The sequence below is a fragment of the Lissotriton helveticus genome, chromosome 2_1 (genome assembly GCF_964261635.1).
Source record: "Lissotriton helveticus chromosome 2_1, aLisHel1.1, whole genome shotgun sequence".
Taxonomy (NCBI): domain Eukaryota; kingdom Metazoa; phylum Chordata; class Amphibia; order Caudata; family Salamandridae; genus Lissotriton; species Lissotriton helveticus.
The window spans coordinates 1,990,074,571-1,990,095,900 of NC_136059.1; the positions used below are offsets into that span (position 1 = coordinate 1,990,074,571).

At 45.0% G+C, this 21,330-nt stretch overlaps 1 protein-coding gene across 1 annotated transcript in view; it reads left to right on the forward strand.

The window, feature by feature from the left end:
- The window catches only part of TMEM131L (transmembrane 131 like), a 673,742-nt gene that overhangs the window by 564,757 nt on the left and 87,655 nt on the right, over positions 1-21,330 (forward strand). Inside the window, exons 27-30 of the mRNA XM_078676947.1 lie at positions 3,957-4,084; positions 10,589-10,743; positions 17,730-17,912; positions 20,213-20,291. Of these exons, the coding sequence (XP_078533073.1) occupies positions 3,957-4,084; positions 10,589-10,743; positions 17,730-17,912; positions 20,213-20,291 (545 nt within the window). The remainder of the gene's footprint in view (positions 1-3,956; positions 4,085-10,588; positions 10,744-17,729; positions 17,913-20,212; positions 20,292-21,330) is intronic.

Here is a 21,330-nt window from a genome sequence, read left to right on the forward strand (position 1 = left end):
TGACTTGGTGATGGAGGGGAACATCATCTCTAACATTAACATTTGCTGCGCCGTGAACATCACAGACATCGTTGCGCTCGGCATTAACTCTAGTCTCCTCCACCATCATGCATGGCTACATGTCTCCAGTTTTAGCCTCTTTAATGTGCCCTTTGGCAGCAAGCATCTGTTTGGCCCATAGATCAATGAGATGCTCAAAAAAATCAAGAAGAATACTGACACAGCTAAAGCCATAAGCGCGCTACAGACACCTACTGCCGTGGCTCCTTATGCCACCCACTGTACCACAGCGCAGCCACGGCAGCTGCAACGCTAAAGAATTCCTCCACCTACAGGGGAGAGTATGAGAGGAACAATGGCAGCGGTAGAGGCAAGGTGGCAGCTCCCAAAAAGCCACCGCCCAAAAACTGGGACGCTTTCCTCCTACCCCCAGACCGTGCAACACCTGTTGGGGGCAGGTTGGAGGGGTCCCTGCCCTACTGGGAGGCCTTTACCTCTGAAAGGTGGGTTCCAGACAACAAACAGGAGGGGTACTGTTTAGAACTCACCCAAACCCCACCGAACATTCCCCAGCGCGCACACAAATTGTCCACAGAGTCTACTCCAAAAGGATATGCATGCACTACTTGCAAAGGGGGCCATAGATGCTGTGTAACATCATTGAAAAGGAGTATGCTTCCTGTACTTCCTAATCCCCAAAACGGATGGCTCCCTCAGACCCCTACTTGACATCTGGCCCCCAAAAAGTACATCCTGTCTGAACATTTTCACATGATCACACTTCAGGACATAATCCCTCTTTTGCAGAAAGGCGACTTCATAACCACCCTCGAATTGAAAAAAGCCTACTTCCATATTCCCTTCCACCCAGCCCATCATAGATTCCTGTTGTTTGTGGTAAGTAGACTGCATTATCAGTTCAAAGTGCTATCCTTCGGGGTCACAACAGCCCCTAGGGTATTTATCAAATGTTTAGCCATGGTAACCGCTCTCTTCAGATGGGGCGGCATCCACGTGTTCCCTTACGTCAATAACTAGATGATCAAGAGTGCCACGCAGCAGCAATGTCTAGCGCACATGCTGACAACCATAAACCACCTTCACAGGCTAGGTTCACCATAAATGTAGTCAAATCCCACCTTCAGCCCCTCCAACTACATCCCTTCCTCTGGGCTACTCTAGACTCAAGGGTGGGAAAAGAGTACCCCAGTGTAAACGCGTTTCAGAGCCTGTGGTCTATTTTCCAGCCAGACCCTCCAGTAACTGGGCTGTGATGCACTTGCTAGGCATGATGGCATACTGCATTACTTTAGTTCCTCATGCAAGATTACACGTGCATCCCATTTAGCAGCGCCTAGCAACATAGTGGTCTCAAGCGGAAGGTCTATGGGAATAATCTAGTGTCGATTTGGGGCCATACACATTGCTCTCTGCAGTGGTGGAATGTAAACAACCTGTGTCAGGGATGTCCTCATCCCAGGTTCCGCAGGAGACCATTACTACAGACTTCTCGCACCCCGGATGGGGAGCGCACCCAGAAGATCATACAATGCAGGGTTTGTGGGCACCCGCACAATAGGGTCTTCACATCCACTACCTGGAGTGGTTGGCTATCCAGCTAGCTCTCCAACCACTCCTGCCACTCATTTACAGGAAAATCATGTTAGTCCAGACGGAAAACACCATTGCCATGTTTTACCTACAAAAACAAAGGGGCATGCCGTCACCCCAGTTGACTGCTTTAGCCCAGAGCATCTGCAGTGGGGGATACATCACAAGATGCAGCTGGTCATCCAGTACATTACAGTTCTGGAAAATGACTTTGGCAGACATGCTCAGCAAGACACATCAGCAAATCCACGAGTGCAAACTCTACCCCAGGACATTGCTCCCTTACTTCTGGTGGTGGGGTTTTCCTCAAATAGTTCTGTCCGCAACTGCTGAAAATGTAAAATGCCCATACTTCGCCGTCCGGTTACCACACCCGCAGTCTAAGGGCAGTGCACTATGGATGAACTGGTCAGGGATATTTGCTTATGCTTTTCTGCCTATCCTGCTCCTACCACGTGTAGTCCGCAGACTGAGACAGACATCCATTGCTCTCATCTTAGTAGCTTCAACCCTAGCGTTCCAACCATGGTCCTCCAATCTGCTAGAACTCTCTCTAATTTCCCACGAGAAGCTTCCAAACATGACAGATCTCACACAAAACCACAGCACCTTTCTGTACCCCAACCCTCAGCAGCTCAACATTGCAAATTTGACTCCTGAAGTCTTATCTCAACCTCTCAGAGGAGTTTATGCGTATTCTTTGCGAAGCACGCTGGTGTACTACCAGGGCCTGTTATGAAGCCAAATGGAAACGTTTTGTGCACTATTGTCTTCCCAAACATATCAATCCACTTATACCGTCAGTACAAGACATTGTCTGTTACCTTCTCCACCTCCACCAGTCAAGCTTTGTCTACACTTCCATTTGATTACATCTGGGTGCTGTGCTGCTTATCTGCAGAATAGTCAACACACTTCGCTCCTCCGACCATGAGTCATTAAAGTCTTCATGGAAGGACTTAAGCAGGTTATCCTGCCCCGTACGCCTCCTGCTCTGGCATCTTTACATCTTTCTTACTCGGATCATGAGTCCTCCTTTTTAGCCACTTCACTCTTGCCCGCTGCAGTTTCTTTCGTGGAAAGTAGCTTTCCTGGAAGTCGTCACTTTCCTCAGACGAGTCAGTGAGATGCACGTTCTTACCTTGGAAGAGCATTTCTTCCAGGTTCATAACAATAGGGTGGTTCCCAGCACCAACCCTAAATTCCTCCCCAAGGTGGTTTCCAGCTTTCACTTTAATCAGACAATTGAGTTGCTAGTCTTCTTTCCACACCCTGAATCTGCTGTGGAACGTGCTTTACATACCCAAGATGTCAAAAGGGCATTACTATACTACGTTGACTTAACAAAACCATTTCGTAAGACAGTACAGCTAATCGTGTATTACTCTGAGCCCCACAGGGTGTTCCATATTCAAGGCAGGGGTTGCACGTTGGCTTGTTAAGTACATTCAAACTTATTACGCTAAAGCAAAGGTCTACATACTTCCTTCCCAGACCACATTCCACTCATAAGAAAGGAGCTTTTATGGCTTTCCTCTTGGAACATACCATCAGCTGACATCTACAAAGCTGCTACTTGGTTCACTCCTCACCCTTTTACTAAGCACTACTGTGTGGATGTCCTGGCTAGACAACAAGCTAGTGTTGAGCAGGCTGTTCTACACACTGTGTTCCAGGTTTTGCAACATTCTCAAGCTAAGCCACCCTTTTGGGAGGACTGCTTTTCAGTCTATGCATAGCATGTGTATCTACAGCTGCACATGCCATCTGTTTGTGGCATGTAGTGCTATAGATTCATATGCGCCCACACCAGCCTCCTGCAGCCTGTTGCAGATCTTAGCTTAATACTTTACTTCACATGGTCATCTTTACTGTACCTCTCTGCTTCATCTACATCCTTGCCCATTTTGCGGAAAAACTATCTAACTATGGAGTCGATGCCTATGTGCATTACCTTCAATAGGTGGAGTCGCCACACCTCGAACAAAAACAAGTTGTACACGTCCAAGCCCAACACCAGATGGCAGGAGTATGCACAGCATGTGAATCTACAGCACTACATGAACATGCCATGAACAGATGCTTACAGGGTAAGTATCATTTTTCTTATTTCTTTTGAATTCATGATTTCTTTATGCACTTGCATTGCATTAATTTCACTGTTGAGGACTTTAAGCACCAAAAAGATGCTGTTTAAAAAAAACTGCCTTGAAAAAATATATCTTTTGGTTTTTCAAATGAGCATTTTTAAAAATAAATTGCAATTACAAATCATATTGGTCTGGGTTAGTGACAGTTCTGATTGTAGATGTGTGATATGTTAGATTATGTTTTCAATCTTTCAGCATGAAGATGCCTTTAGGAAAAAAAGATCCCCAGAGAAAAGAGATGGCAATGTGCTAAATCTCAATTGGAATAAAAATAGAACCTCTGCTAGACGAAACAGGAAAAAGAATAGCAGCGTGACCACCAGGTACTGTTTTTTTAAACTTCTGGTAATTTGTATTGCAACAAATGTGGGCATCTTTAATTTTCACTTCTGTATTTTAGTTTTGCTTTACACTTACGTGTTTGTTCGAATATCTGACCACACCCAGTAGTGGTAAAGAGCACTAATTTGTGGATTCATAGCACGTGTTTCCTATTGAAAAAAGTTTGCCGTGTTTGGTACCAGTTGGGCTCCCAAACTACATAAGTATTATGTTTTAGTTCTTGCTCTTTTAAAGTGTCCTGAATGCATCTTCTGGTTGTAAATTTCTTCAAGCTAACTGAAATAAGATCATGCTTTTGCTGGTTAAAGAAACGTAGGCAATGCCTTTCACTGTTAGAAGCCTAGCTAATTCATGAATCCAGATCAGCCCCATGTTACATACTATACTGTTCACCAGATCAATTCATGATTTGTCATTTTTGTGTCAGAGATTACTGGTACTTATCTGTTTTGTTCTATATGATAATCGGGTTGTAACCACCACAGTTAGTATTGTTGCATTGAAAAGATAAATAGACCAATTTAATTTTCTTTTGTCAGTCTTGATTTGTCAAGATACAGCAAGTGTATGTATTAATGTGCATTTTGCCTTCTCCACTGAAGATGATTTGACATACATTGGGACCAGCCCTCTCTGTACTCTTTGCTGGTTTAGATATTGATTTTCTGCTGTTTTGTTGCCTCATACCATTTTTAGGAGGTTGATTTCCTTTAAATGCTGGTTTGTACATATTCACAAGCTGAGTGAGATCTTTTGGTCCAGTTTTTCCACTATATATAGGAACTTTTATGCAGTTATAGACTGACCCCCTCAGCATACTGCAAACTTGTGTGCGGTTATTACTATTTTGTAATCTTTTTGTTTTAGCAACATCTTCAATGTAAAAGTGCATTTCTAGTTAACATGTAGTCTAAAACTTTACTGGATTCAGACTGTTTAAAATGAAGAATAGTCCATCTCATCTTTTGCAGAGAATATTGTTGAAACAGTAATATAAAACAGAGCAACACATAGCATCTAGTGCCTTACCACTGTAGTAGTTATTGAAAGACAAATACTGTATGAATATTTCAGCATTTACATTCTGCATCATAGTGTTTTACAATGAAACATGTAACCTGTAACTAATAAATGCCCCAGGACCCACCAGCATTCTGCCTTCCATACTCCTAGGTTTTCTGTGAAATCCCCAGTTTTGTGGCATATTGCTGTAATGTCCCCATTATTATGGCTTATCCTGCCACATCTTCTTTGATGTATTCAGTAGCGTTTCTCTCCATACCCTTTTTTCCATTTAAATGTTGTTGATCTTATTTATTTATATACTTGTTGTAACTAATAGAGTTGTGATTATCCCTTGTTAGGCATCTCTGATGCTGCATTTAAATGTTGTTCCTCTACACACTTCTCACATATTTAATGGTCATTGCTAATGGGTACTTCTAATCAGATTACTCACCTTCGAATATCCCCAGGCACCAGTTTGGATCTGGAACCTTTCTACAGAGCAGTGCTCCCGCACACTGATAGGTGGCAGCATGAGGCCCCACTCTGACTGCTCACTGCCCAGAAATGTCAAGACAGAGCCGCATAAAAGCGCTATCCTTGCATGCTGACATCAGTTCCTTTCTTTTGCGTCCGCTGACACGGATCTGGTGCTACTGTCCTAACTGAGTAATTTTTTTAGTAGACTTCTCAAACGATTACACAAGTGAGCTATGAACTAAGTCCAACCCAAAATTACAGGTTTCAAGACCTGCTGCAACTGCAGGAAGCAGATGTCAGTCATGGACATGCACAAGGTGTGTCTTTGTTGTCTGGGCTTAAGAACGTATGTAAAGTGCACACTCATGCACCCAAAGGCAACCTGAGAATGTGAGTCAAAGCTGTATGTCACCGAACAAAAGAAGTAGTTGTTTTCGCAAAAGTTGCACTTCTGATTCAAATCCTGTGACTGCTCATCTTCGCACTCAAACTCCTCCAGTAAGACCAAGCATGAGAAAGTGGAACTGGACTTGACCTCATTCTACCACTCTGACTCCAAATAGGAGGTGCGAGGATGTCCCATGTCAGTCGCACCCCTTAAAGGTCTCCAGTTAACAACACACATTTTGACCTCTTTGCAGTTAACCATCAACAAGCTGAAGTCCTGACTGATCCTTTGCGAAGCCCTTCATTTACTGGAGCAATCCTAGACACAGTGGAGTTAAGGAATTTCCCTTTGCCACCACAAGTCCAGGACATTCTGGTTATGATCTAGAAGTTTCAGGCTCGATCCTGGTAGGAACATCTTTGGGCTTCTCTGCCTTTAAGCCTCCTGCACCCTTCTTGTCAGCTATACTAGGTGACACAGGCAGGCTCTGCAATGGAATTTCGAGTTCAAATAGGCCCAGCATCAAGGCAGCCTTACTGATGCCATCTAGGTCTCAATGGATACAGCTCTAAATATTCAGCAATGCTGCTTGAACACATTTGGTCAAGCGGCAAGCCCTTCTTCCTTCGCCACCCAGAGCTGGTGCGGACACTTCTCTACTGGGTTGAGTAGGTCATCTGTGGGAGGTGGAGATCAAGATCAAGGGTCTCTGGTCTCTAGTGGAGGAGCAACTCCAATTCAATCTGCCAGTGTTGTGGGCCATTCATGTGGCTTTGAGGGCTTTAATGCCATCCATGTAAAGAAGGGTGGTGCAGGTTCTCAGGGTCAGTACCACTGCTGAATGCTTCTGCAACAAGCACGCCAGAGTGGGGTCCTGGGTCCTGTGTCAGGAGGTTCTGCATCTCTGGAGGTAAATAGAGAGCTGGGGAATTACCCTTATTGCAAAACACCTGCAAGGTTCGCAGAATAACAGAGCAGACAAATTGATTGGGTAGCTTCTGGTGGAGCACAAGTTGCGCATATATCCCTAGGTGCCACAGGGCATCTTCCACCTGTGTGGAGAATCCTGGCTATGAGTCTTTTCGCCACCGTCGAGAATGTGCAGTGTTGAAAGTTTACATCGCAGGAGTTTCCACAATAACATTAATTAGAAGATGCGGTCTGGCGGCAATGTAACATGGGACTTAGGTATGCTCCCCTCCTTTATCTCTCTTGAAGTTCTGAGGAACATCAAGAAAGACTGTACTGAAATCATACTAGTGACTCAGGATTGGGCCAGGAGAGTGTGGTCCCTGAACATAGGCATCTATTCTCTGATCAGGCTACTATTTCAGGAGTACATCCTCTCTCTGCAACAGCGCAGGGTCCTCCACTCGAATCTGAACAATCTACACCTACAAGCTTGGAGACTGAGCAACAGCAACTGACTGCTTTTCATCTGTCACTTGAAGTTGTAGATCTCATCTTTGCCGCCAGGCCCCCTTCCTCAAAATACATTTATGTTGAGTGCTGGGACAAATTAGTGCTTTCGTCAAATTGTCCCCTTACAAGCATAGCTGTTGGTCATCCTTTTGCTTGTTTTACCTTTGACCCAGCAGGGTCTTGCAGTGAGCACTGTTAAATTTGTTTCTGCATTTGCCTGACCGGTAAACCTCATTTAAATCACCGTTTGTGATGAGATTTATTAGAGATTTGACATATATGTTCCCTCCCAAACCATTTGTGATGCCACAGTGGGACATTAACTTGGTCTTGACACTTCTCGTGCGCGGCCTGTTAGCCGGTGCAGAACTGCTTGTTGCATCTATTGACTTTGAAGACCATCTTCCTCATTGCAATTATGTAAACTTTGTTGCGTAAGTGCCTTCAGTTACTTTTAGTGCAACCACCCTACATTTTTCCGTAACAAGTCTTGCTGAGGACTTGAGTGGCATTCTTTCCAAAAGTTGCAACTCCCTTTCACGTTGGGCAATCCACCATTCTGTTGGTGTTCTTAAATCCACTTGCGCCTTGAAAGAAGAGGAGAGGCTCCATCTGCTGGACCACAAAACGGCTTAAAGCTTTTACTTGATCGTACCAAGGGCTACTGAGTGGACGTTGAACCTTGTCGAGGTGGATAATCCGCCTTAGCGATCGTTTATGCACTTCCCATGAAGCAGCCCCCGAAAGGGCTGAGTGCGCATTACACCTGGACTAAGGCTGAATGAATGAATGAAAAATAACTTGTATTGCGCAACTAAAACCCGAAGGCATCAAGGCGCCTATCAAAAAGTTCAAAAGAAGACAAAACAAAACTACAGGTAGGCTTTGGCAAATAGCCGAGTCTTCAGGGCCTTTCTAAAGGACTGCATAGTAGGAAGGGACTTAATTTCTACAGGTAAGGCGTTCCACATTTTCGGTGCTAAACTAGAGAAAGCTCTGCCACCCCATTTAGCTCTGTGGACGCGGGGTACTAATAGCAGCGACTTATCAGTGGAACGCAGATTTCTGGAGGGGATATAAGGAACCAAAAGGTCTCTTATCCCACCTGACCTATTTCTTGCCAAGGCCCCATAGGTCAGACACATTATTTTAAAGAAAATCCTGTCCTCAATCGGGAGCCAGTGTAAAGCTTTACTTGCAGAAGTGGCTGACGCACGTTTGGGTAGGTCTAACACAAACTTGGCCGCCGCATTCTGGACCATTTGTAGTCGCCGAAGCAACCCCTTGTTGAGTCCTGCATACAGCGCATTACAGTAATCAAGTCGGGAGCCTATGGGTGCAACCACGACTTGCTTTCTCGCCTGTTGAGATAGATAGTGCTTAATCTTCCTCAAGATATGGATTAAGCCCCAGCAGGTGGAGACTGTTCTATTCACCTGCTGACGCAAACTGAGAGTAGGATCGATTAGGACTCCCAAATTTTTAGCTAAGGCAGCAGGTACCGGGCATGTTCCCAATGATGCGGGCCACCAATTCGCCGACCAAATGTCCTCCTTTCCTCCAAACACCAAGATCTCCGTCTTCTCCCCATTTAATTTCAATGAATTGCAGATCATCCATTGAGCGACTGCCTCCATACAGAGTCTAAAATTGGAGACAACCGAGCTGACAGGCTGGGAGAGTGAGACCAAGATCTGGGTGTCGTCGGTGTAGGATACTACCTCCATCCCAAAAGATCTAATAAGTCTGGCAAGTGGGGTCACATAGATGTTGAAAAGGGTCGGACTTAGTGCCGACCCCTGAGGGACCCCACAGTGCACAGGCAGGGATGGAGATAGAAACTCCCCCAGCTTCACTCTCTGTTCCCTCTGGTCAAAAAAGGAGGTCAGCAAACTAAGTGCTGACACCTTCACCCCAATCTCCCTCAGGCGAGATGTTAACACCAAGGGAGAGAGGGTATCAAACGCAGCCGTAAGGTCTAACAGGATGAGGAGGGTGGTCTTGCCCCTATCAACTCGGGTGCGGATGTTGTCCAACACTATGGTAAGGGCCGACTCGGTACTATGCCCCCTCCTAAATCCGTGCTGTGAATGATCCAGATGGCCAGAGTTTTCCAGAAAGGCTGCAAGATGCTGGTTCAGATGGGTTTCCAGCATCTTAGCAGGAGCGGGGAGTAGCGAAATTGGACGAAAGTTTTTAAGAACCCCAGGGTCCAATGTTGACTTCTTAAGCAATGGCTTTACCACTGCCCTCTTCCATTGCGAAGGGAAAGTACCATCCCTCATTGCCCTATTCATGATATCCAAGAGGGGCTGCTACCACTCCTTTATCACACGGAGTGCCCAACCTTGTCATCTGCCAGGCTGCAACGTGGCCGTCAAGGCACACTTTCACAAAGAACGACTGCCTTGTCAGCCAGGTCAGGCAAGATGGGCATTTCACCTGCTTGGTCCTGCAGGATTCATTCAACTGAACCCGCTCCACATACCCTAAACCTGGGAAACTATTGCTTTGGTATATATTCTTATGTGAGGAACCTGAGTTTTTTAAGTATTCATCACAGCAGCAAGTAACTTACCTTCAGTAATGCTCTTTCTAGTGCATACTTTGTCTCACCTCCCCATTCTGTGGAGTGGTCTCTGTAAAACATCTGAAAAGGTCCAAAATTAGTGACTGGGACACTGGTGCCAACCATTCATTCTCCATGCCTGAAGGTGCGAAGAGGGAAATGACAAAAAACTGACTTAACCATGCAGAGAATCAGTGCTTATATATGGCTCGGCTCCATCACTCTGTGGCAATATCGAGCTGCATGCACTTAGCTGCTCACGCTTGCCTGTTTCCTGTATCTCTTGTGCATGTTTCACTGTGTTAATGTCTGCACAGTTAATGTTTTCATGTCTAGATCTCTCTTCTGGCTAATGAGTAACTTATATATTTCAATGTATTTGCTCAGAATTTTTGTGAGCAGTCCTTAAATAGCAGTGTTTTTGTCCTGCGTTTGAAGGAACATGCTGAAATAGTTGAATAGTGTTATAGGTGATGTCCCATAACTTGCTGTCATTCAATTTACACAGTGGCGTTCAATAAAGCCACAAAGATCCTATCTGTTACCGCTTAGAATTGTTGTGCATCATTGTACCAATATAAACTCAAAGGACTCTATTACACCTGTTTTATGTTATTGCAGGGTTCCTGAACAGAATGAGTCCTCACACTTCTGCTCAGAGTTCGAAAGACCTGAGCTTAGAGCTAACAGACCACGAAGCTGGTATCCAGCAGGACATGGGGATGTTTGCAAAAGCGACCAAAAGTCTCCAAGTTTACCTTTGCATACAGAAATAGGTATGTATTTCTGGTGATGTAAATGTCTTGTATAGCCATGCGGTAGTTGTATTCTGTGCCTTGCTCATCTTTCCCTAATAGTTCTTTTCTAGGGGAGTAAAGTACAAAATCACATAGTGAGATTGTTCGTAAGTACAGTAAATTTATCTCTACAGTGTGAAAACTAATTTCAGACTGGCACCAACAAAAATTAAGAAGTGGTGAATCATATTCCCAGTTGCAAAAGTTCAGTCGTGCTAAATTTGTTAGGATAATGTTTTATGGCAGGCACTGAGGGAGCAGGGAGAGACATGTTAGCAGCACATATGCTTATTTATGGGGTTGCATTTAACAAGAAAATCAAAGCCTTTTTTTCCCTTTTTATTTTTATAATATGCATAAAGTGCCAGAATATTGGGTCATTTCATTATCATCTGTAACAAAATATCACCACTGCTATATCATGAACTAACTTAAATATAGACCCACATATTCTTTAATGTGAATTATTAATTTTTTTTGCAATACTTGTATAGCACAGACTAACCGAAAGGTGTTTAAGAGTTGCACATGTAAAAGCATAAATACATACCATGCAGATGAAGGGGAACAACGCTAGAAGGATCCATGCATTTAAGTTAGGGGAAGAATTGAATGGAGTTCAATCTGCTTCATACTGTTTTTTCAGCAGGGTTCCTTTAGTATGTGAATTGCTGTTCCAAAGGCGGCTAACTGTTGTCCTCCGGTATTTCGTTCTAGCGTCTTTGAGATTCGAATGCCAATGCTTGGTTTCCCACTTTTTAATTTGATGGGAGGCATCATTTGCTCCTTGTCAATTGGGATCTCCCTACAGAGTTTGGTTACTCATGAAGATCTGATGGGCTGTGGAGTATTATTGCTTTGTAGATAAAGAGGACCTTCAATGACTTTCTCAGCTACGTGGCCATTGCAAGCTGATCAGGAGTAAAGCGATACAGTCACATTTTCACACTTCATCAACTACTCTTGCAGCGCTGTCAGAGGGCAAAGTCCGAAAAAACACAACTTCACTTAAGCCAGAGTTGTGGTCCTTTAATTATTGTCTTATCAACCAGGCACCTTGACATAAATACTATAAACAAATCAGAGAGAACTGAAGTAGCATAATGTCTTCTTGGTGGGTCTGCCAGCAGCCAAATTGCCCATTCAAATTAAAGATGTGTTTGTTTGGAGGAGCCAAGCTCGCGAGCGTAATGGTCGCCTTTTAGCTCGGCTCCCGCAGCCCTCCGGCCTGATCGTATATCCTGTATCATATCCTGTCCGGAGACGACACATTATCGTAGAATTGGAGACGGAACACCTCACTTGTACTTACCGTTTGGCCCGGAGGTTTCGACGTGCAGCGGTTCCGAAGTTGTGCCCTCCGCAAGACCGGGGCCTCCGTGGAACCTAGACCGGGACCTAGCCTGTGGGATCCGACGACTGTTGGCCCCGGTCGAGAGAGTGAACCAATGATGAGAGCCGTTGTGCGAACATCCCGGCGATCCTGATCCGGGCCTGCCCTGGTGGCCGCGAGGCTGATGTGGGTGAGATGCACCGGGGACTGATTCTGTGAAGGGGTCCCCCCCGCCGCTGCTGTGTCCGGCGGCCCTGGACCTCTGCGCCCGGACTCTGCTTGTTTGGGGCGCCGGTGCTGGTGTAGGCGGAGACCCGCATTGGGCAGACATCCTTTCTGCACCAAGGCTGCCATTGCTGGGAGCCCCCCGGAGCTCTGTAAAGTCCTACATTTTGGAATTGTTTTTGAGAGTCGCGGAGGTTGGCGACTGGGCTGACTTCGCGAAATGGCGGCCGGCCATCTGGAACTTGTATCGCCTCGTGGCGGCGGGCTTGGGTTGCCTGATTGCGCGGGGGTCTGGTCTGGTGAGCGGGAGCTTACCCTCAGAGATATCCTGGAAGCTCTGCGATCCCTGCGCGCATTCCTGGCCCCCGATGTCCCCGTGAGCCCGCCGCGATCTTCCGCCATTTTGAGCAGCCGTTTCTTCTTGCCTCCCTCTTGTTTCAGAGACTCCATTGCCTCGCCCCCCTCGACTGCTGCAAGTGTTGCCGCCGCTGATCGACGATCATTTGGTGTGCCGGTGACTTTGGAGCTCCCTGCTTTTCGAGGTTCTGACCCCAGGGACTTGGACATTGTGCCGCAGCCCTGTTCGGCTGGGATGCCCGGAAATATTGGTGGACTGCCGCCTGCGCCTGCACCGATGGCTTCGCATTTGTCTATTGCAGAGCACCCCTCGCTTTCCCAAACGGCGAAACTAATCTCCTGCTCTTCATCACCCGTGCTGCGATTGCTGATGCTTATAAACTCTCTACTCAGACTTTTGCTCACTTGCGGACCGATTGACCCCCCTTGTCTACATGGCAGTCAAAATTTTATTCGATTGTGTGCTGGTCTTGTATTGAGCAGCTCACTTTACATTGTCATGTGGTGGGTAGAATTTGTGGTTCGGAAGGGATGGGGGTGATATGCGCGACTCCTGGGGATTCTTGCTGTACGACTTCGTGGCGCGATTGTTTGTACCTATAGCGCGGTGGGAGGTCCTCTCCTCTGTAAGTTTTATGGCGCTTGAAATGGTGTCGTCCTGGTCTGTTTTTTGATGCGATTGTTTGGTTGGGCGGGGGGCTGCGGCCGACCATATTGATTTCTGTTTTCATGCTCCTCCCTCCTGTTTTCTTTATCTATGTTTATGTTTCTTTTTGTCTCGTTCTTCTCTCTTTCTTTCTTGCTATATTTCGGGTTCTGGTTTAGGGCGACAGGCACGCTGTCTGAAGGGTAGGCCATAGCCTTCTACAGGGGTGCAGGGTGGGATGGGTGGGTTGGGATCTATTTGTTGTTTGTTTTATGGTTCTATGGCCCTTTTGTATCTCTTTATAGTAATTCCGCGTCTGTCCTTGCATCCCGTGGTGTTTTCGGGGTGGGGTATGTGGCGTCGTCGATCCTCCTCTTTTGGGTTGGTTACTTTTCGTCTCGATTGCTGTACCCTCCTTGTTACGGATGCTCCTGTTTTCTCCTGTCCTCTCGCCACGGGACGCCTGTTTCGGCGTGGTCTTCTTTCTTTCGTTTTTGTGTTTCATTTCCTTTTATCACTTTTCCGCTTTGTCCTTCTCCCCTCCCCCTCTTTTCCCCCTCTCTCCCCTTTTCCTGCCCCCCCCCCCCGTTTCCTAGAGGTCACTATGACGGGTTAGTTTTGATGTAATGTTTGTCCGATCCCTCTGTCCTGGCTTGGCTGTGGTTTGGGTGGTGGGCATGTAAAGATGATAATGAACACGTGTCGATTATGTCTAAAATGTCTCTGTCTCCCGGTGTGTATTGTGTTGCCTCTCCTGTGTTGCGGCCCCATGCCCCCTTATTGTCGCTGAGGATGGTTTTGGGACTTCGGACGCCTCTATATTGAAAGTGAGCCTATCGTACTCCTTGTCCCCATATTATAAAACTAACCTTTTTTGCTCCTGTTTCTTGGCCGTCTGGTTCCTAGGTGTCTTCCTCCCTTTTTACGATTGTTTTGCCTGTGCTTTTTGCTGATTGAATCTGTACTGTTTGCCTTGGAACCTTTGACCGCTCTACATATTGATGCCGGCCGATTTGGTTGTAGGCCTAGAATTGTATATCCTTTTGATGCTAATAAAGGTTTAAAAAAAAAAAAAAAGATGTGTTTGTTTGAAGTAAAAAAAAAAAGATTTGATATGACAGTTATGATGTACGTCAGGTTGTATGAACAAGTAAGGGATTATTCAGTTTGAGGAAATGATTATGAGGAGATAGTCATAGTGAGCGTTTAGAATATGTGAACGATGAAGATTGCCATGAGTTTATGGAGATTTGGTATGGCTGTCTGTTCCTTTATAGAGTTCAACAGTTTGATATTTTCTTTATCTAACACATATTCTGTTGTACTGGTGCTCAGTGTTGTAGTGACTTTATGGTTTTAGATTGTATGAACACCCTGTAGTGACTGCTCTGATTTGGGGCGCTCATCTTGTAGATTTCCCCAACCCCCAAAGCGAACTATAGCCTTTGCGTAGAATAGGAAAACTGACAGGTGTGTCTCCCACCCCTACCACTGAATTTTCACTAGGGTGTGTATAATCCGATAAACCTATCCAGGAATTTCTTATTTGCAAAGGTGATATAGAGGAACACAACACTAAAGTCCCTTTGGGTGTGATATAAAGAGGAGCACTTTTTTGTATGTATTTTATACAACTGAACAATTAGCACTAAGGAAGTCATGTATGGTACAGTAACAGAAGTAGAGCTGAAATCATTGCTAATATAATCATTATCATTGGACCCTTTCCCCCCTCCCGACCAATGAACCATTGAAAACCAATGCATGCCGGTGGCAACTGTCCTCTTGGACCAAGAAACGGTGTTCTGTAAGTTGGTGGTATATTCTTGTGAAGCGTTATAGACTCAGGTCCCTGTCATAGTCTCCTGTGTCGTGTGACCCGTGGACTACTGCATCTCACTCCCTGTATCCAACCCAAAGTGTTTTCTCCTTGGGTCCCATATCTTGGGAAATTTCCTCGGGCACCCCTATTACGATATGTGACTTGCTCGGCAGTCATGTACAAGTCCATCCCCTTAGTCCATTCCTGTATGGACGGTCTGTCGGCCACTCCCCAGTTCTTGGCTATGTCCCGTTTGGCCACTACCAGCCACTAAGAGGCAAAGATCAACTGGATCCTATTTACATCCACTTCGCTAGGGATCCCCAGGAGCATGAATTTGGGTTCCATTGGTAGTGTTACCCCCAAGACCGTTCCCAATAAGCCAATCCCCAGCGTCCAGTATGATCTAAGTGCAGGGCAAGCCCAGATCATATGGTAGAAATCACTACTAGTGTTTTTGCACATCAAACACAGCAGCGACTTTGCCCTCCCCGTCCTATGGAGTCTTTCCCTGTCTTAGTACGTTCAGGGAAAATTTTTAAATTGAGTTCGACTAAGTCGCGCTTTTATGGACACCTCTCTGGGGTGTATCAGTGCCGCCTCCCAATCAATATCCTCTAAGGATCCCATGTCCCTCTCCCATCTTGCTCGGAGACCTAGCAGGCCGTCTGGAAGATTATTATTGATGGTTTTATATGTGAAGGAGAACGCTTTATCAATAAGTTCCTCCTGGAGGAGCCTACCTTCTAGTGGAGCGTATACCGGGAGTTGCTCATAGGGGATGTTTTCCGCCTGCCACGCGTGACGCGATTGTGCGTACTTAAGGAATTGGGAGTCAGTCATATTATATTCTTGCTTAAATTTAGTCCATGTTTGAAGTTCCCTTTTTTCAACTATGTCCCCTATCGTGGATATTCCAAGGAGGTCCCAGATCTCGAACCTGGTGAGTTTACAGATTTCTCTAAGCCAGGCCCCCTCCCTGAGCTGTGTTGAATGCGTAATCCGCTTTGCCCAACCCAGGGTCCTGCTAGCCCTCTTCCATGCTGATAGTGTCACTTGAGTCGCCGGTAGCAGTCTTGAGCTGTGCTTTCCCCCGTATAGATAATGTAGATGTGTGCGGGGTTGCATTGTCTTCCTTTCAAGACGGTATGTGGGGTGGTCTCTGTTTGTGCGCCAATTCATTTACGGAGATCAGGTGGGATGCCCAGTAGTAGGCCTCTACATCAGGGAGTGCAATTCCTCCATTGTAGGGGTTGCACCGCAGTGTCTGTAGCACAATTCTGGGCTGTCTGTCCTGCCATACTATAGATCTAATTTTGCCATCGATTTCAGTGAAAATATCCCTCAGCAGAATATGTGTTTTGGAGGGGCATATAAGAGTTGTGGCAGAGTGGTCATTTTTAAAAAGCAGCGCGGCCCATCAGGGGTAGAGGAAGGTTTTTCCATCTCTCTATATCAGCCCTAAATTTACTCAGGATGACGTTCAGGTTCTCACGTCTGCACACCTCCGATTGGGGCTTAACAAAGATTCCTAGATACTTAAAACGCCTCAAAACACACTTGCAATTCTCCAGGCAGAGGACAATCTAGGGATGCATCAGACGGACAGTATATTGTGGATTTATTCCAACTGATTTTGTAGCCTGAGTGTTGTCCGTATTCGGTAATCAAATCAAAGAGGACCAGTATCGGCGTCTCAGGGCACGTGATGTATAGCAGGATATTGTCTGCGTAAAGGGAGATTTTCTCCTCTTCCGCGTCTGTGGGTGTGATGTGGATGCCTCGGATCGAGGGATGTATTCTAATAGCACAGGCAAGGGACTCCAGCGTCATTCTCAAGTACACACTGACTGTTTAAATTGCATTTACGTGGGTGTCTACGCTCTCACTCGACTAAGTGAGGGCGTGCATAAAACACATGAGAGCATGCTTCGTGGATACTGTGTAATACACAAGGGAGACACATAAAGGTGTGGAAAACAAGGGGGTAGTAGGTGGCGCGAGGCTTACTTGCGGCGCTAGATTAGCGTGCCTCATGGGCGCCGGGGTCAGGGAGCTAGTTCCTTACACGATCTGAGAATAAGGACAAGAGCAGTAAGAAACAAGGGCGTGGGGTGGGGGGGGTATAGACTTAGCGGTGCCCACCCGCATCGAGTCTGTAGACTTACTGTGTGTAGAACAACAAACGGCTGCTGTGCCTAATCCAAGACCCGCATTGGCGCCCCGAGGAACACCGAAGGAATATCAGCGTTTGGTTAAATAGCGTGCTTTTCCGGGTGGCGACGCGCGGGGGCGTGATGGAAGGATGGGTTGACGCTAGAAATAGGAAGGTATTATGTTTTAAGTATACTCTTAAAGGTGAGCCCTCAGACTGCAGTTTGGGGAAAAAGGGAGAGCAGTCTGCCCAGATGTCCCGGCACAAAAGTCATAGTCCATTTCTTCGCTTAATAAAATTTTTTAAATAATCAACCCTTTTGAGGCAGAAGGCAGCAAAAGAACAATTTTCTCTGTACCTTAGAGCAGCTCAAAAATGCATGTGACCAAGGCCTACAATGAAATGTTGATGTCTTTCTGTTTTACAGAGGTTTTTCACACTTCTAAACAGAATGCTAGGGAGAAGATTTCTTCAGATTCAAGCTCTGACTGTGGTAGTTCTCGGGGGAGCGTGCGAGCGAGCCGTGGAAGTTGGGGGAGTTGGAGTAGTACCAGCAGTTCAGATGGCGACAAAAGACCTGTGATTCCAACAAGAAGTGCTATTCCATCTAGTAAGTAATCTGTGATGTAAACATGTTTAAATATATTAGATGGAGGCTTGTGTTTATTCAAGCGTCTTTGCTCACATCTATTCCAATAGGTACTATGTGACTAGAGGCAAGATTCTGAGCTCTTTATAAAATCCATGTGCATATGCACACAATATATATCCACATCCGTTACCCCGTGCAGGTGCACAGTCTTAACGGTCTCCATCCTTTTATGGATTGAAATAGTTTTCTCTTGTTGTCAGAATTTTCATTCTGTAGAGCCCTTCTTTTCAGTTTTTCTTTCATTGTGTGCTTTCAGTTTTTCTATTTTTCTTCTATTCCTGCTTGGTTTACTGTTTGGCTGTGCTTTAGGTGTTGGAGCATTCGTGGTGTTCAGCAGACAGTTTACACCAATCAGTGAGTTCAAACCATTAATCCAGACATCTAGTGAATCACTGCTTTGAGTTACTACCAGCATGACATGGTTTTGCAAGAACAGCTTTGACTGCCTGGGGAGTCCATCATGCGGGAGACTCTTGAGTTCATTTTTACAAAAAAAGGAACAATAAATTAACTCTTAAGCTGGGAAGTGTAAAGCACTGCTGAGCTCCTCAAAAACCCAGTAAAATAGCAAGACATCCTATCCAAAGATATTCCTGTTGCAGTGTTACCAAATAAGCATCAGCAGCATAAACTCCTTATAGGGTGAATTTACTGGATTGCATAAGCATTTTTCAATGTATTCACCTTCTTAATTCATATAAATCGGTTGTCTACAATCAAGCAAAAAAAAAAGGGTCTCTCTCATTTCAGTTGAATGTCTTGGGTCATCTATCCTTTCTTCCACATTAGTGATGTTGTTGCTCTTTTAGGCAGAATCATACTCTCCATTCAAGTACTGTGGCAGCAGTCACCCATTTAACGTATGGTCCTTAATCTGATGCAGTGGATAGGTCGTTCTTTCTTCCTTTCTATACCACATTTGTCTGACACCAGATTTGTCTACATTTATTGAAGTTGGAGGGAGAGAGCCGACTATGAATCATTCCATACGTGCTTTGAGACAAATCATATACATTCCTCCTTATAAGTATGTGGGCAGTTTTTGTTGCCGTCGAGTAGTATTGCCAACGACCAAAACCACGACGCAGGGTGATACCGGTGTGTTTGTTAGATAGCTGCTTCTCAGAATTTTTTCCATCTATATTCCCACATTGCAGAGATACTCACCCTTAGCACTAAATGTTTTCTTATCTGTCTCCTTCGTATTTTGGTTAAAAGGTGTATTGCCAGATTAAATTTGAAACTTGTACTCGGTTGACTTAAACACAAATCTTTTGAACTTTTTACCCTTAACAGACTACAACTATTTCCTTAAAGCTACCCTTTACTCTTTTTCAGTTCTTTAGATGATCCACATCAATGAAATAAATATAAGCCTGAGTTAATCTGAAACATTTTTACATTGTTCATTGTGACTAAGTGGTTCTCCAAATTCAACCCTTTTTTATCCCAAGAGTGAACCCCCATTCTGTGGTAGTGATTCACAACGTGTTGGCTAGGTGAGCCATATAGCTTTATCTGGACAGGACCAAGAAAATCAGCTTATCTTGCCAGTGCCTAGCCATCCATAGTGATATTGATTTGAGTAAGGTGGGTAATGGAACATAAATAACCTACTATATCCGACATTTCAATTTTTGTACAAGTCACCTCCTCATGCAAATATGCAAGCACACAGTGCCAGGTCTGAGGTAGCATTAGACATATCAAAATGTATTTACTTTAACACTGAACTAATGCTTCCTTTTCCTCCTCACGTAGCTGTCATTTTCCTGTCTTTGCAGGTGGCACTGCAATGTTCATTGCCTACAGAGGGTGGGATAATAGTAGGTATGCCATCAACACAGATGGGAAGAGAATGCCACCTGTGCTATCCCTGATTCTCCAAGTTGGGATAAGCTTATCCTATGGTTGACATTACAACTAATAAAGATTAAGGGCTTATAAAGGGGTACAAGTAGAAGCATATTTATTTTCAAATTAAATTGTAATGCATTTTGCTCTTTTGTCATGAAATGTATTTAAAGTTTCACTTTTCAACAGCTGCTCTCTCATTTGTATCCTCCTGGTCAGAAGTTTGTGTCATCTTACAGCACGAGTTGACCTTTAAGTCCGAAGAGGGCTATGTCGTGTGATCTTTCATACCTTGTATTTTGGGTGTTATTCCCTGTAGAATGTATGGGCGATTTCCATTGGCAAAGTAGCTTGTTTGTTTTGAAGTGCATTGGTTCACAGCACTTTTTTATTTATTTATTTAGGGGAAAACCTTCCTCAGAATGACTATCCTGTGGAAAGTCCTGTAGCGCTGAATTTAATACACACCATTTGCAATAAAAGGTAAAAATTCAATTAACCTTTGTTTTCTCTTTTAAAATAAATCTTCTATATGTCCTTTTTGTATTTCCTACTTCTGATGTTTTATTTTATTTTCTGATTATTAAGTGTTTTAGGTGTACTTAACTTAATTTCATAGAAGCTGCACAAATAGAGCATGTTATCAAGAACTGCTAACACTAGGAGGGGCATTAAGAGTTTGGTCTACCTGGAATTTTGCCAGCAGGAATCTGTAGCATTCTATCTATTTGGCAGACTTTTCTCCCTCGAATGTAATTTTTGCCCTCTACAGTGTGCAGATATGGGCCCCAAAACGACCGGGTGCAAACAGTGACTATCTCCCAACTGTGCCTCTTGACCTCCGCCCGTCGTCGGCCAATTCGAATAGCCCGGCACCTCCAGCTCCATCCCCAGCACAACGTCTGATACCCCCAGGTCGATCCTCGATGCCAGATACATATCCAATAGTTTTGTTGATTTGATAGCTCAGCCCCTATCCACTTTACTGGCCAGCAACATTATGCCAATCCAACCCAGAGCCATAGCAGCACTAAGATCAGGATGGTAATTATGAAGGTGATTTTTGTGATGAAGAGGATATATATCGCCAGATACTGGACTATCTTCCCCAAACCTGGCTATGGCTACTGAAGACTTTGCCTCCTTTGCCACGGTGGTTCCTGATCAGGAGGGCAGCAGAGGTCCTGGACCTAAATCTTCTCATGCAAGAAGTCAAATCAGATACCGTCACTGAGGTCCTAAACCCAGCTCAGACCAACCAAGAGCCTCTACAGCCTTTCAGTTAGGCTCTCATTGACATCTTAGTAGGCGCCTCGGTAAAACCAGGATCTGTCCCCCATTGAGTAGGTAGGTGCAGGACGACGCAGGCCTGCTCCTTGGAACCCGGGTTATCGTCTACTGCATCTAACTCCGCAGTTTAGTGCTAAAGGCACCCACCAGCCGCCAAAACCAAAATTCCTTACTTATGGCTCCAAGAGAATAGAAACATTTGCAAATAGAATGTCCTCCACTGCCAGTGTTG